At 40.0% G+C, this 16894-nt stretch overlaps 1 protein-coding gene across 1 annotated transcript in view; it reads left to right on the top strand.

Annotated features, from left to right (window-relative positions):
* The window catches only part of LOC308053372 (complement C4-A-like), a gene marked incomplete at its 3' end in the record, with an annotated part of 49243 nt that extends 32923 nt beyond the window's left edge, over positions 1–16320 (top strand). The window contains 16 exon segments of the mRNA XM_080364222.1: positions 1325–1420; positions 1711–1879; positions 2890–3056; positions 3489–3647; positions 4220–4279; positions 4719–4812; positions 5519–5687; positions 7246–7333; positions 7968–8042; positions 9066–9174; positions 10077–10166; positions 10514–10576; positions 10579–10605; positions 11363–11446; positions 14888–15020; positions 16182–16320. Of these exon segments, the coding sequence (XP_080220348.1) occupies positions 1325–1420; positions 1711–1879; positions 2890–3056; positions 3489–3647; positions 4220–4279; positions 4719–4812; positions 5519–5687; positions 7246–7333; positions 7968–8042; positions 9066–9174; positions 10077–10166; positions 10514–10576; positions 10579–10605; positions 11363–11446; positions 14888–15020; positions 16182–16320 (1722 nt within the window).
* Positions 16321–16894: the final 574 nt, after the last annotated feature.

Raw genomic sequence — 16894 nt, 5'->3', positions numbered from 1 at the left:
CTGTTGCTCTCAGGGAGCGGGGGGGCAGAGTGCCTCAGCCACAGCTTGGTAAAGATTTATGCCTTTTGTTGGCAAACACAATAGAGCCATAGAATCATAATTTAGTTTTGAAGGGACTTCCAGAGGTGGTCTAGTCCAACCCCTGTTTAGAAGAGGTCTAGTTAGATCAGCTTGCGCAGGGCCATGTCCAGCTGAGTCTTGAGTACCTCCAAGGATGGCGATCGCACAGTGTCTCTGTGTAACCTGTTTCAGTACTTAACCACTGCCACAGTGAAAAAAAAAATCTTAATGCCTAATCTGAATTTCCAGTTGCATATATTAGCCTACCCATCCTCTGCAAGTGTCCAGAAACATGAAATTGTTACACTGTCCATGCATCTAGGATATGAAAATGTGCATCTTCCAAAATTCATTGAAAATGCAGATACCTTTGTAGTGATCTTATATGGAAAATAATATTAATTTTGTTAATGATCTTTGTCAAATCACTAGTGAGGCTTTCACCTTCAAAACCAGTTCCACAGTTGATGTAGCACTGTTGGGGAAAAACAACCAAACAAACCAAACCAAAACAAAAGCCCCACAAGCCTCTAAAATTGGCCAAAGCTTTTTTTTTTTGACCTGTGGTCATGCTGAGATTCTTGCCTTCTATTCTATATTTGCCTCAGGAGCTTTGCATGGTAATTTTCTACTGCAACTTCACTCTTTTCAAGCAAACGACCTGTCCTTCTCCTAAGAATAAACATTTGTGACTGAGTGAAGGAGAAGGTTGTTGTCAAAGGTTGTTGAATATCCTAAGATTGTTGTCAAAGGAGAGCATGAGGAAAAGAATTTAAAGAAGATCAGGAATGGAAATGCAGATCATCAGGAAATAAAGCTAATGAGGGCACTGTGTTCAGTTTATCAAGAAGTGGAATCAGAAATGATCTAGTAATGGTGTATTAACACCTTTACAGAAGAAAAGTTCTGGGTGATAGAGGGCTCTTTGGTCTATAGCGAATGCTTGAAAATTGAAGCCATGAATATTCTAATGAGAAACTATAGATTTTTAATTATGTTAAATAATTTAATACTTTATTACCAGCTGAGTGGCATAGTGGATTCCTAATCTCTTAACATTGTTTAATGCAAACTGTCTGTTATTGTAGAAGATAGACTTTAAGTGGACACAAGTTATTGAGCATAATTAAAGGGAAAAACTATGCAGTCTGTGGTCAGATGGTTTGACAAGAAGGTTCCTGAGCTCATGAAAAGTGATTTTCTAAATTTGATCATAAGCATTTACATGTGCATTCAAATTTTCCTTTTTATTTTTCATTTTCAGGGTGGCATTGAGTTAGCAGAAGAGGATTTGGCTTTGACAGCCTTTGTCACTATAGCATTGCAACATACTCTACAGGTCTATGAGTCGCCTGATGTGGTAGGAAACCTGGCTGTTTATCTTTAATTCTGAAGGTTACTGCACAATAGTATGTCCACCCTAATGTCTTAAAGTACTGCAAATGAAGTAAAAGTCTGGTGGCCTAATGTACAACAAGATGTTCCGAGTTACGCACTCCACTGCCAATGGCATTAATCACTAAGCAAAAATTATTAAATTGTATCAAAAATTACTAAAGTGAAGTATTCTAGTTTTCTAATACTCTTACCAGCAGTAACAGTTCAGAGGTTTGAATGACCTTTTCAAATGGATCCATTCTGTTTTCACAGGCACAAGTGATTAGAAGAGCGGTGGCTTATATGAAAAATCAACTGTCAAAAAATGCTGACTGCTATTCTACAGCTATCACTGCTTATGCTCTGACACTTGTGAATTCTGATAGTGAAGAAGCCAAGTTTGCAAAAGAAAAATTAAGGGGCTGTTCTGTTCTTGATGCAGGTACTGGTAACCATTCTTAAACATTCAGTTAGAAAGCACTTTTTCTAATTAACACACTTTGAGCAGTCCTATATGAATGAAACAAATCCAAGTAAATGAAGACCACTTAATTTTATAGAAGTGCGTATGTATACATGTAATATACTTAATTATTTAAATTACATAATCAAATATTTCCATGTTGAAATTGTACTATGTAATTTTTATATTTACTATTTATATAAAGTAATAACTTAGCATGGTAAAGTTTGGATCATGATCTTATCTGATACCATGGTAAACCGCCATTTACCTTTTCTGTTTCCTTTGCTGCCTACCAAAGTTTCCACACCCCTGCAGTGCATTAAAAAAATCCAACCAAACAAAAAAGGTTCAAGCCAGTTGAGAATAAAGAAACTTCTGATGGGTAAATATGAATGAGCAGCTACATACAGAACTAGTCCAGACTCGATCTGTGATCAAGAGAGAAGGTGTATTTTCCAGCCTACCTGCTTTCAAAGCCCCCCGCCAGTTCTGAGCGCTTTGTTCCAGCTCTAGGTGGACATCACCTCTTCCCCCCTGCCCTGGTGTGTGGCTGTGGTCAATGCTGAGTTGGTTGTGTGGCTGCACTGGGACAATATGAATTTGTCCCAATTTATTCAGTAAATACATTATGATTAAAAAGCCATAGTTTAAATGAAGGGAAGATGCTTCTCCTTAATCAAGACTGGACTTATGGGCATAATTAATACTATTGTATCTTGGGGCCCACCAGACACAATGCTACTACTCCATTAGATGGACTTTGCTGTACAACGGGATCATTAGACTGTGATGCCTGGATAAGTCAAAATTGAAAATTGTGGTTTTCCTTTTCCATTATCTCTGCTTCCCAACTGATTTGTTGCTCTCACGACAGCATCTGTGTTTTGTGGTTCCTCGGTCCTATGACATGAAATATCTACTGTGTAGAAGTAATTTTTTGTCAAATGTCTTGACCAAGGGGATTCAAGACTGAATTACTCTTACAGCAAAGCAGCAGCGCTACTGGGGAAACGGCAATGACGCAGTCTCAGTGGAAACCACCGCCTATGCATTGCTTCAAACCTTGCTCCTGAAAGACATGGAGTATGCAAGGCCTATTGCTACGTGGCTGACGGAAAGAAGAAACTACGGTGGAGGATATTGCTCTACACAGGTGTCTGACCACCAGTCCGGGTGGAGTTTCAAGGGGAGGGGAGAAAGTGGAAACTCCATTAAGATTTTTTCATTTATATTTGAAAGCATCGTAACAGTTAATCCTGGACCACTTTGGTGTATGAAGCACTAAAGACTTTGGCTCATTAATAAAAAATGGGCCAAAATAAAATAGTTATAAACCAGTAAAGATCCTTTGTCTTTTTGAAGATTTATGCTAATCAAAGGTTGGAGCTCCAGTGGTTTTAGGATTTTAATGCTGGGAAAGGAAACTAATAGTCTGTGCAGGAAGGAATAGGCAGACAGAGGAGCAGCAAAAGCAGCACAAAGCATTAAACTGAGGAATAGCTGCAGGTGACTGATCATGTCACCTTACATGTTGTAATAATCTGGCATAATTTTTAAGGTTTTTTTGCATTTCTTTCTCACCTAGGACACAGTGGTGGCCCTAGAAGCACTATCAGCATACAGCATACAGACACTGAACACTGCTTCCACCAACCTGACTGTTAAGCTGGGAACACCTGGAAGACAAAATGACTACAGTATTACTCTGACTGACACTGATGGAGCGATTCAGAAAGAGCTAGAGGTACACAGCCATCCGTTGCTTCAAGCTTTTTTACCTCAAACAGGAGAAACACTGGGTCATATGGCCTAGGTTTTCTCACGTTAAGCAATCATGGTGTAGCTGGTTTATAATAATTTTTAATAATTTAACTGTAAAAAATAATATTAAAAAAACCCACAACAGATGCTTAGCAGTACACTTTAGAGGCACTTTCCTGCCTCTTCAAGGATGTTGGTGATGTGAATCTCTTCCAGTAGTGAAGAAGTAGTGAAGTCTTGCTAGGGAATGAGGAAGAAGGGGAATATACTGATATTCAGTGTGTTGCAACCTGTGAAAGTGTCAAATCCAGGGTACAGTAAGAGAGTGAAGTTTGGAAAATATGTCTCCTGAGCCCCAGAATGGCAGAGTAAGATGCACCAGCCCAGCACATTAACAATCTTAGGAGACCTGAGGTGTCATAACTCCTTCCATAGCTAAAGGTTTTCCCTTGTTCCAGTTCTCAGGGGTAAAGCTATAGAAGACCGTCAAGGTTGCAGGAATACAATAGATCAAAAGCTGAGCAGAGACTAATTTTTTTTTTCCTTGATTTGCAGTTTGAACTTGGGAGAAAACTTGAACTGTCTGTACACGGCAGAGGAAATGGGACAATGAGTGTAAGCTGTAAATGAGAAATTCAGAATCCAACTGGATTTCTTTTAATCCCTTTTTAAAAACAGAGTGAGAAATTACTCTCCTTGGCTTCATTTTTTGTGTTGCTACCTCCAAATTTCTAAAGTTCGGAGACTACAGTCTTTCCTGTTTTTAAGTCCATGAAATGTCAATGCTAATAGAGGTGGGTGGAGTTTGAAAGACCCCTCTGTGATTGGGAATGGAGAGTTATCTCAAAGGTCCCACACCATTTGTGATTTGCACATGAGATCTCTCCTGCTTATACCTATGACAGTTCTCTGTGACTAGTCTGTGTCTTTGGGAGATGGATGTTTCTCTCCACACTTCCATGTCCCATCAACACTTGCTGAAGCCTGGAATGAGTAGATCCCTCATCATTTAAGTGATATTTTTAGTGGTTTGCTGTTTGTCTGTTCATCTTAGATACTAAAAGTGTACTGGTCTACTGAGCTGAAGAACAACACGTATAACGATTTGGTTTTGACGGTGGAAGTGGAAGGGAACACTAAGTACTCTGGTGAGTGAAAGGGAAGTGACTGGATCTCAAAGGTGACATGTTTTATCAGCTGCTAATGACACTTAATGGATTTCCAGCCTTGGGAAGTGGGAATAAGTGAATGAAATAAGGAAAGAGAGATGCCTCTGAACTCTGCCTAGCTACTGGTTTGTTCAGGTTATTAATAATTTTAAATAGTTAAGTAACTGGATGACTGTAGGTGCAGCAAATGCATAACAGATACACAAGTACTATTAGTAACTTTTTTTTTTAACTGGGAGGATAGCGAGGCAAACTTCTTTCATGATGTTGGTGGCTGCCATGAGGGGAAAGCCCAGTTCAGTTCCCTGGCTAATACAGAACTTACCATATGGCCTTAAAATTATTTGCGGGAGACCTGTCATAGGTGTTTCACATGAGCAAGACAGTGTTTCCCATCCCCTGAAGTGTGTTGTCATCATCCTCTCTGCCCTCTGCAAGAAGAGATAGTCCTTTATGTATCTATGCATAGCCTAAACACCATTCTTATCTAGATCTGTTGGTTTTTCTTACTATAATTACCCTTAAAATTTTAACACTGAATGAATTAGAAATAGTGAGCAAAGTTTTAGAAAACCCATAGAGATGGCATGTCAGCCCACTGGTATTTACTATTATACAAAAAAGAGCCAAATTACCAGGTGCTCAGTCAAATTTGTGAATGGCTGATCATTTCTGTCACCTCCAGAAGCTGCATACTATGATGAAAACTATGATTATGAGGAGTCGATTGCTGCGGAAAATGGTGCGTTTGAGCACCTGCCTGAAATAGAGTGGTTTGATAAGCAGAGCAGGAGGAAAAGGGACGTGATCTCTCCCAGTAAAGCAGAATTGCTGCAGTACAAAGTCTGTGTCAGGTAGGTCTGCAACATCAGCTCTTCATTAGAAAATGTGGGTTTTTTGTAATTCTTCTCAGTCACCCTCTTCATATGTGCAAGCTCAGCATCCAACCTGTTGATCTCCTGTAAGTATGTACACCTGGTGAGTCTGCATCCTCTCTCCCATGGCAGGAAAAAAGGTTTCCACACAATGTATTATGTTTAGACAGTTCACATAGACCTCAAATGTCCATTGCATATTCTGCCCCAAAAATCTGGGGAAAATCTAAAGCTGGCTAATAGTTTGATAAAAGTCCTTCTTTTAATTTAAGAAGACATAATTGGAATACAGTAATAACACATTTACAGAGTTTCATTGCTTTCTGAAGAGATGCTGTTGCTTCCTTTGTGGTCACACTCTGGCCTGATAAAAAAGAAAAGTTGTTTACTAATACTTGGGGAAGGAGAGGAGGCAGAAGGGATATCCTGTTGTGGCAATCAAGAAGTAGGCAAGGCCGGAGCTAGTGATAAATAGATCCTCCCGTGCAGAATAAAACTGCTTTTGCATGATTTCACAGCCTGGCAAGGGTCACAAAAGCCAATGCAGTGGCTGTCCTGAGTTCCCCTTGTAGGGAGGTGCAGCGTGGCAGAAACAGGTTTTGCTCCCCAGTAGAATTTATATTTTCCGCTGACTTTTGACAAAGCCTCAGAGGCAGTGGTTTTTATCCCTCCTCCCAGACAGCAGGATGAACAATGGCAGAGGAGGACTGGAGTCACCCTAATTCCCAGATTTTGTCCCGCTGTTCTGTGGGACACTGCTGAGTGTTAGGGTGAGGCTTGAACAATAATGTGAAACTCCCTTTATTGCAGTTAAGACACAGGAGAAAAACTGCAGGCACTGACTACATCACCATAATTCTTCCCTGAACCCTGGTACATCCCTTATGAAGAAAGGAAGGTCTCAAAATAAAAGCTTCTGAAATACCAACAAGTGTATTTAGAATATCTTATGGGCAGGCACCCTATGTAAGTGCAGCACAAATTAACTTTCCAGCAAGGACACATCTACCTGATTTTTGAGAAGGTGAAATCAGAAAAGGTTGGAAGTCCAATAGATTTACCTAATGGAAAGTTAGAGCAATGAGGATTTTCATCTTTGACAGCAAAGGTGATATAAATTTGACTTTGTCCATGAAGAACTTGGATAAACTAATTTCCTATCTTCACTCTAAGTAACAGAGAACAAATACTTTGTCAGTGTTGCTTATCTTTCCTATCTTCAACAGTCCTTTTATGGTGGGATGAAATGTCCTTTGAAGGTGATTGTTTCTGCCTATCAGCTATACAGAAAGCCTAGATGACATGCTCAGGCAAGACAACTGGGTTTTGGATGATCATTTGACTAGTTTAGATGACTAATTTTGCCTCATGACTCTTAATGAGATGGGCAGCTAATTTTCAAATTAAAATCCACTTAGGACAGTTAAATGGAGTAGAAAGTTTTGTTTCACCGTTAGCAAACCTGAAGAGCCAACCCCTTCAAAGCAAGCTGGGTGTTCAATGCAAATGTTCACAGGTGACAGTCTCGCTTTTAAAGGTCCACAGGTTCCAATGCACCAAAGATGTCCCTGGTTGATCTCTCTCTGCTGAGTGGCTTGGAGCCTGACACAAAAGATCTTGACAAGGTTAGAAATACACTTTTATGTTTAACCTTTTATAGCTTTTCTTGTAGAAAATTTGTCTTTTGAAATCTTTCCAAAGTCCAGAGAATAAAGAAGTAAAAGCAGTTTTTGAATAGCTATATTTTCATTGTTCTGGTTCTCATAAAATGTGCATTGAATACAGAATACAAAAAAAATGAAAAGTTTGTGGTGAAAAGGGTTCAGTCTTCTTAGTCTCTTGTAAGAAAAATCAGGGCAAGGCTCAGCGAGGCACTTAAATACATGCCTGTCGTTAACATATATTGCTGTCCCCACTGTCACTGCTGTCCCGTGACATGCCAGGACAGTGTGTCCTCTGCTTGCAGGGGGGAAGGCAAGCACAGCTTTAAGAGGTGGTTGCCAGCAGGACACAGTGACAGGGAGAAGGGCCACAGCACTCTGCAAAGGTAGCTACAGAGTTTTGGGTTCTGGAGCCTGCTCAGCTGGGGAAGGTTTGTCCAAGTTCATACTCTCAGGAACTGTCTCCTTTAGGGAGGAAGAAAGATAACAGAATAAAGAAAACAGCTGAACAAAGCCAACCAGAATATAGAGGATGGTAGCAACGGTTTACCTATTATGCTACGTTTTTGCTCTGATTTGTTTGTTTGTTTTCCTGCAGTTGGTGACATCTTCAGACCAGTACATTCAGCACTATGAGTACAAGGGAGGAAGGGTTTTACTCTATTTTGGTGAGGTAAGCAAATCCAATGATTTTCCAATCTCTATTGTTTCAGACAGCATATATAGACTTCTTTTTAAACCTAATCATTAATATTTTTCACGCTACATTACCTTCCTGTGATTTTTATCATAAACTGTTATTGAACAGCTCTGTTGAAAGAGGGCAGAGGAGGGAAAGAAAGGGAACATGCACCTTCATCCTCTGCCTTTCTGTGTTGCAGGAGATGTAGTCAATGTTTGAGATTTGGGCTTTGGTCCCCCCCAAGGAAAAAAAAGATAAATCCTTCCTAGTCAGAAAAGAGGCTTTTTGTCCAAGATTAACAAAGTGTTAACTGGTGGTCCTGTAAATTCAAAACGGACACCTTGCATGTGAAAGTTCAGTATTTCTGAATCAAGATTAACTTAGTGACAAATAAATGTAAACATCAAACCCCCTAGTTTCTGTGTATATTTCCCCATATTTTGGATAATGACTCCACTCTACACCCACTTGAGTTGCTCCATCTCCACAGCAAAAGCAGTGAGGTCCCTGTAGAAAGCACACACAATGCAATGATTTTTTAAAACATAAGACAATAGACAAATGAAAAATCATACATGTTATTGATTCTATGAATATCCTAGATAAACCCTGACCTTAGATTTTTACTAAGGAAAGTTGTATATACTGGTGGCCACCAATACAGGACAGGCTGTGAACATATATGACACCCATTACTGCTGTGCAAGGTGGCTTTAGGCAAAAGCTGAGGAGTAAACCCCGAAGTAGTGATGATGTGAGTTCAGATCAGACATTTTCAGACAGAGAAGACCTGCACACATCTCACAAAACTACCTTTACCAGGCTTAGTTGACCCACAAAACGTTCCAATAAAATCAGGGAGGGAGATACCTTCTTCAAGTTGAGGCTACAGCTATCTGGATTAACTCACCTGTTCCATCAGAATCAAGCATTCGACAGCTGGTGCAGGCACAAAGGAGTAACGCACTGACTGGTTACTTTACTCATTGTAACCATTGTTCCTTTTTCCTCCAGATCACAAGTGGACCAGACCCAGACTGTATATCATTTGGGGCAAAGCAAATCAACCCCATGGGCTTGGTTCAGCCAGCAAATGCCATCCTTTATGACTTTTACAACCCTGGTAAGGGCGCAGAAAAATTATACATAACTGATTGAAAGGGAGACCCTCAAGAGCAGCCTCCAATCTATGGAAAGGTGGTTTTGATGTTGTTTGTGGAACCATGTGATTTTGTCATGTGTTAAAATAACCTGCCTTGAATATTGTCTTCTACTACCATGGCTTAAGATCACCTTAACAGAGGTCTTCTCAGGAAGGATCTGTTACTGTAACTTGACCGAAAAGAAAAACTTTTATGCTCATGTGTTTTTAAATCAGGTTTCCTGAGTTCCTGTTTCTCGTGGTGCTTTTGAAAATGTTCCACTCTCATTTTCTTTTTGGTCAGGCTGCCTTTCTACGCATCTAAGATAGGCAACCTTAGAGGTTTGGCATATGCACTGTGCTTGCTTGGGGAACCAGTCTTGCTTCACATTCAAAGGAGGTCAAATGCCAATCATGCCCAGTTGCCAAGGTTATGTAAACAATATTTGAAAATTAAGTCATATATCTACTTTGCCTGAAGCTGAGAGATTGAAGACAGTTTAGACCAGGTTTAAACCAATAACTATTGGTGACCCTGTCTCCTTCTGAAACAGTGTAGTGCTCACTGTTGCTCTGTGGCCTAAGGATGTTTTTAAAATGGCTGCAAAAAACACTAAACAGAAAAACAAACAAACAAAAACCACTCTTCCAAAAACAACCCAGAAGCAACAACCCAGGAGTTATTGCTCAGCTGAAAGGCAAGGTGATCCCTGTACTCTAGGTGCCTGGGCTAAAGGTCTTTGTGAACTGCTGATGCGCGCCTAACCCCTTGGTGCTCTGATTTCTCTGGACCACAGGAAAGTTGGGCTGCAAATGTAGCTTCTGCTGCATAAGGTTTTCCACCTGAGCCCTTTGAGAGAAACCGTTTTGTTTCTTCTCCACAGACAGAAAGCATAGCATATTCTACAGTCCTCCAAAACGCAGCCCCATGCTTTCGAAGATGTGCCAGGCCAATGTCTGCCATTGTGCAGAAGGTAAGGAATGACTAAATAGGCTGGTCTAAAAGAAGATAGTTACTTCTACAAACCATTAACATGGGAATTACTAATAACAGAAAAGACCATTACAATTATCCTAATGAATAATACGTAACACAAAGCACCCTCTAGGATGTTCAGAACCAAACTGATTTTTTTTAGATATCCAGGATTGATTTGATAGTTGCATGTAATGTATGTATGTTTGTGTATGTAAAAACCCATCACCACACCTTTATTGTATTCTCTGTTATAATGTTGAGTGAATGAGTATGTGTAAACCATACCTCTCCAAATATCCATGCCTACAGAGACAGATGTATCTTTTATTTTCTTCACTCTAGGTCCCTGTCCAAGACAAAAATCAACCTTCAGTAAAAGCATAACACAAACCACACGCTTTAGTTTTGTTGCTACCAACCTGTTGCGGATTATGGTAAGGCATGAAAGACAACTATCAATTTAGTTTAAACACGGTTGTTTTTTTCTCAGATTTGTGGGTTTATATGCCCAGATCCCTCCTGAAATGAGCAGGATTTCTGTATCTGGATTAGAGGCTGAAGGGATGAAACAAAGCCATGTGCTATATCAGTCATCAGATGGGTGAAAAGCAAAAAATAAAGGCCTCAGAAAGATGCAATGGGATGCCTGGGAAGGGAAGCACGGAAAACATTATGTTACATGGTTTAGAAAAGACCCATGGTGTGAGCACCCCTATCCCTAATGTGATGGGAAGGAGATAAAGAGTAGGCTTTGCATGGCATCCCAGAGCTCAGGATCTCCTTCTGTGGAGCTGTACAAATATTTTCTCCTTTGTTAACTTGCCTTTCTGGCCTCTTTTCTGGATGGAAAGTTGGAAGAGCTACTGAAGGAAAACTGATTCATCAGCTTTGTAAGTTAGATGTTAACATAAGTATAGAAAAGAAAAAAAGTGAAAACCTAATTATATATGAGTTTCTTTAAAAAATACACAAAAAGGATATAAATCCAGAGGTTGTTGATTAATACCTGACTTTCTAAAAGTATATTAGTTATACAGGATTACTATCCTGTTGTCTTTCATACCCCCGTGATTTTTGAATAGTTAGTCACTGGCCTCTATTTAGATATCTGGTAAAAGCAAACCTATTTTTCAGTTTTTGGATGCGATTTCATGTTTCTCTCTGGCCTCATACAGTTGTTGTCTATTGCAGTGTATGAGGTGGAGGTCCTTAGCAGCACACAGAAGAATGTTTTTGATTACTATGAGGCCAAAATCCACAGAATCCTTAAACTCAGTAAGTATCAAGATGTTTGGCTCCTTTCATTCACCTGTAGGAAAACTGAGTTGATGAAATATTAGCCAGTATGAGCCATGCAGATTCCTCCTCTTGCTGCAGAAATTAGGGTCAGATATATTACACTTCTACACTAGGCTTGCAAGAAGACTGATTTCTTGCGAGGCTCATTTGCTGCAACTACCTCACTGTTCAGTTCAGTTCTGGGGTAGGTTTCCTTGGTTCACATTGTGCAACAATCCCAGAGCACATGGGCTTCAGTCCTTTCAGATGAAACTAAACTAGAAGACACATTCCAGCTGCATTCAGTCCACTGTGCCAAACTGAAGCTAGTCTAAGATCAACCCTCCAAAAACATGCATAGTGGGGATATTAGGTCTTCTGCATCAACTAATTCACTTTATAGACTGCTGTTACTGATTCATGGGGTTTTTTTCTACTATGGGCATATCCACTGACCTCTGTTTTGATACTAGATGAAGATTAGAAGTGCTCGTTACTCAATTATTAAGCACTTGGAACCCTTGCAGAACTGACTAAGCATTTTCCACAATGACTTTCCTGAAGTCAGTGAACACGGGAAGACTTCTACAACTTCAATTTAATAATTGTGATAAGAACAAAGAAGCATTTCTGTTTCTGTAGGTGCAGTGTAAAGATTTGCACAGCTCTCAGACAATGTCCTTTTGCAGGACTGCCATCCCAGCTGTCCTCACATGAACTGTATCAGCAGCATCGGTGAACACTGATACTCTTCAAAGTAATTTCTGGAGAGACTGTCAGATGACATCTCAGACTTCAGCTGCTGTGGTGTCATGTGGTTGTCAGTTTTGAGTTTGGCAGCCAGAGTTTGGCTTTAAAAAGCAACTTCAAAGATTTCAAAATCTTCCTTGTCTGGAAAAAATAATTAAGTCCCTTGATCTTTGCCCAGGGGTCTAAAAATATCACTCAGTACTTTATGGCATGCCACTTGTGTTCTGTGCCCAATGCTCAGTTCCTGTTGGAAAACTGGGTCCACACTTTGTGAATCCAGAGAGAGCATCTGTCACACCCAGGGCTTTCCATATACAGGAAAATTACAGTGTACCTAGTGATCAAAACACTGGCTGTGGGAGATTACAGCACCATGATGGAAGTCACATTAATTCCTCCAGAAAACCTACAGGATCTAAAGGATTTAGATCTCTGACCCTAAATGCATTTTTGCTTGCAACTTGCAGGCAAGCACTGGAATTATTTTATTGGCAGCTGAGGGAAACATCCTTTGATTCTGAAGTTGAAAGGAAGAGATGACTTCTCCCATTCCCACCTCCTCCCTTTTGATCCCTTTAAAATCCCCTTTGGTTTGTGCTCTATGAGGCAGCTGATGAGCATCAGTAGGCTATGAAGACTGTTTGAGCAGCTTGGGAAAGGCTGGGAAGAGGCATGAAGCCATGATGATGAAGAAAAAGCACAGTGTTGCATCCAAAACAGCTCATGACTGAACTACAGTTGTTATCCTTTGTATTTTCCGTGGTTGATTTTAGTGAGATTCATCAATGTTGCTATCACCCAGGGCAGGTGAAAATTAGTAGGGTAAATTATCATTTTCTGGACTCCTAGCATTATTTCAGTATCAATCCTTGCACATAAAGGGTTGATTCAGAAGACAGATGGAAACACTTATTTGTGTTTGGGAGTCAGTAAAAGAGAATTTTGCAGATGTGTATTCCTCATATTGCTGTGATTATTAATAGAATTAGTCTTGGATGGCTAATATTTATACTGCTCTATGAGTTCTTTAGGGCAAAGTATGGCCCATGCAAAATAGCATGGGCCTCGATGCAGAATTCTCTTTTTTCCCCAGTTTTTTTATTTCCCATTATATAATCATTATATAATCTAAAACTTGAAGTAATTCTTCCCTGAAATTCTGTTTAGACACTTTGGAACATTACACTTTCATTGTATTTTTAATTGGAGATTTAGAATTGGAAATTACATAATAACTTCTTAAAGCAATAACTTGAATGAATATGATCTCTGCAGTCTGAACTGTATTAGGTCATTTGTGAAGCATATGAACGGAGAAACACCATGGTAATTTAAGCATAATTAAGCTGAGGCATAACATCATCATTTTTTCAAGTAGTTCTCATCCATTTTTGCATTCTTTGAACAAAATAAATATACGATGCACCATATAGCATAGGAACAACAGAAAGGTCTTAGGTTATATGAGAAAACCTACAGTAGTCTATTATTCTTTGGAAAAATGTAGATGTAAACCAGCATGTAAGACTGAAGACTGACTTTTCAGTGGCCTATAAGTACCATGTGCAAAATTAATGCAAGTTTTAACTAAGAAATAGATAAGGTCTTCAGTGTCAGGTTTCACAGATTAGCCTCTACATCAAATTCTCTGAAATTTTCTTAGTGTTAAAATATTTCACTTCTGTTTTTTATTCTACTCTTAGGGTTTTATTTTGAATACTAGACTTTCCATATTTGTAATATCATATTTTAAAGAACAGAAGGTCCACAAGGGTCTGTTAACTGATAGGAAGACTGTGGTGCCTTACTTGTAATTTAATAAGCTGGTTTAATGTTGAATTTGTGACCACAGTTGTGCATGACATTTCACATTATAGCTAGAAAGAGAGTAAGAAATTAGAATATTGCTGTTATTTGCATTTTCTTTTTCAAATGGACTTTGAAATCAGTTGTTCTAGCCAAACACCACAGTATTCTCATGACCTGTGGTTGGTCTGACGAAAAAGCATGTTTCCATCTCTCATGTCAGTGCAGTACCTGAGTACCCTTCTCTCCTGCCTTGGATGCCCACTTGTGTAACACGCAATGCAGCTCTTAAACAAGCTCCGGGCCAGAATACAGACCAGAATCTTCTAAGTTATTTTAGTGTGGAGGTCACCAAGTGTATGTCCTACATATCAACTTCAGAGAGCATGGCATAAAGGCTACATCAGTGAAGTTCATGTTAGGTGCAATAAGGAGAATGAGTTAATTCTGCCTGATGCGTTGTTGAGCCTCAAGGCATTTGAATTAAGTTTGCCAGCTTCTAAGACAACTATGAGCTTGAGCAATCTGAAATATAATGTAACATGTTTTCTTTTTCCTTTGACTTTTCCTTCAGTCATTGAGATTTAAACAAACTACATAAGGTCTTAACGTTGTCTATAGCAAAACAGCTCCTTCAGTAAACACTGAGGAGGCCAAGACAAGCAGCTAAGACAGAAAGGGCTTACTTCTTCTCAGGTAATGTTAAGGGAAATACATCCTACCGTAGCATGGCCATTTTTTCCCATGTCAAGCCACAACTCCAAAGTGAAATTTTACCTTGGCTTAGCAGTGAAGTAAATGATCACAAGGGTTGTGTCCTGTGGGCTACAGTTCTACTATTTATTAGAAATGCTCATTGGGTTTTCTCTTCTCGTGCTGTAGCTGCTGATGAAAGCATCCAAGTGGGCACCCACCGACAGTTCATAACACGCTCCACGTGCAAGTTAGACCTGGTCGTTGGCAAACGGTACCTGCTCATGGGGAAAGATGGGCAAACGGTTGATTGCCACAACAAGTAAGTGCAATAGTTTCTGAGCAGCAGTGGCTGCTATCACAGACCAGAAATCCAGAGGTTACTCAAGCTGTTAGATTACCTCCAGAAAGCAGAGAGATGGCCAGATTTCTTAGGGACTGATTCTGCTGGCTTTACTAAAATGCAAAGAGGACCACTCCATAGGCAAAAGGTTAGCTGTGGGGAACAGCTGAGCCACCCAAATCTATTGGCTCATGTATCTGTGCAGAGTCTGGTTCCCATACTTCTCAGAATCAAAATCTGGCCCTGACTTCAGTGGGTTAAAAACTTGCAGCTAGAAACAGAGAATGGGAAACGCTATATGGTTCCGTCTCTTGTAGATTCCTTATAAAACACTGTGTTTGCAAAAGAAATTGAGGGAACATGGCTAAGAGCAGCTTTTAAAGTATATGTAAGCAAACAGTATATTCTTTTCATTTTCATTGTCACACTTTAATGAAAAAGGGAATTTATCTGAGAAGCACTTTAGTCTGACACTATCAAATATTCAGTGAGGAAGACATCTTAAATGTTTCATTTCCCTGCACAGAAAAGAAAGAAAGGTATTGCCTCTGAAAGCTTCTAGGAGGGAGACCTCCCCAGTCAAATTCTGAGCATCAGTTCGTAAAACCTTAAAAACTCTCCTCTCTCCATCTCTGTATGGGTGAGTACTTAAGTCAGGAGCCTGCTTCAATAGAAGCCTGCTAAAGACTGAAGTCTCCCAGCAGAGGTGTAACATCTGAAATCTTCTCCAGTCCAGTAGTATAATGCCAGAAACTACACAGCTCCTCACCACAGAAAAAGATGAACCATTTTGGGATACTCTGTTGAAACTAAATTCCCCTCACAGTGTCCCATTAGTACGCACTGGGGGTTTTGTTGCCACTCCAGAAAACACTTACAGAAACTTATCCCAAGTTTACCTGGTGCCACTGAAAATATGAGTACAGCCAGGTTTGTCCCAGCTTGGAACTGATTCTTCCTAAACTTCAAAGCTTAATTACCCTGCTGGTGAAACTAGGTTTCAGGCAAGTATCTTGGCTAGTACATCTCCTCCTGGTCTCAGAGATGCCTTGGTGGAGGGATGAAACCCCACAGGGCTTACGCATTCCTGTTGCTCCACATCAGCAGCAATGACTCTCCTCCTTTCCCCCTTGCACACAGGATGCAATACTTCCTCGATGCACAAGCCTGGGTAGAGAAAATGCCAGAAGCCAGCGAGTGCCGCACCACCCGGCACCGACAAGCCTGTGTTCATCTGCAGGACTTCTTGAACACACATGACAGCCTGTGCTTCTTGTGAATGATTCCTCTGTTCTCCACATCATATCCATGTGACTGCGACTCAACTCCTTCCTGAATTTTTCTTGCAAAGTCTGTACATCAGAGTGGCACTGAAACATTGCAGAGCTTCTTCTGTTACTATATGTTTTGCTGATTGCGGTGTCTTCTTATAGATGTACGCATATGGGCATAATATAACAAAAATTGCAGTTACTCTACTAGTTATTGTGTTTATTGTCTTTGACACTGGTGAAGTGAGAGTAGGAATTTCTATGTCCCTGATGCATTATGCAACAGCTCAATTATCCTGCAGAGGATCAAATGAAAAATCATTGTGCTTGCGGAGCTGATTAATTCTTGCAGTCATTGTCACTGGCCATTAAGGTGGCCAAGAAATATGCATGAGTCAGAAAGAAGAGTGGGCATTCCTGGGTTTACTAAGTACAACCTGTGTTACGCTGCTGCTGAACACTCACGCTTCAGCACATAATTTCTGATTTTAGTGATTTAGGAAATGTGACTGTAATGCCTGGACATCTGTTATCTTCCTTTTATTACAGAGCTTATAGAAATGCCAGTGATCTGGCAAAATT

The sequence above is a fragment of the Nesoenas mayeri genome (genome assembly GCF_963082525.1).
Source record: "Nesoenas mayeri genome assembly, chromosome: 1".
NCBI classification, from domain to species: Eukaryota; Metazoa; Chordata; class Aves; order Columbiformes; family Columbidae; genus Nesoenas; species Nesoenas mayeri.
The sequence above is the reverse complement of the archived record's forward strand: the minus strand, read 5'-3'. Positions and strand labels throughout refer to the sequence as shown.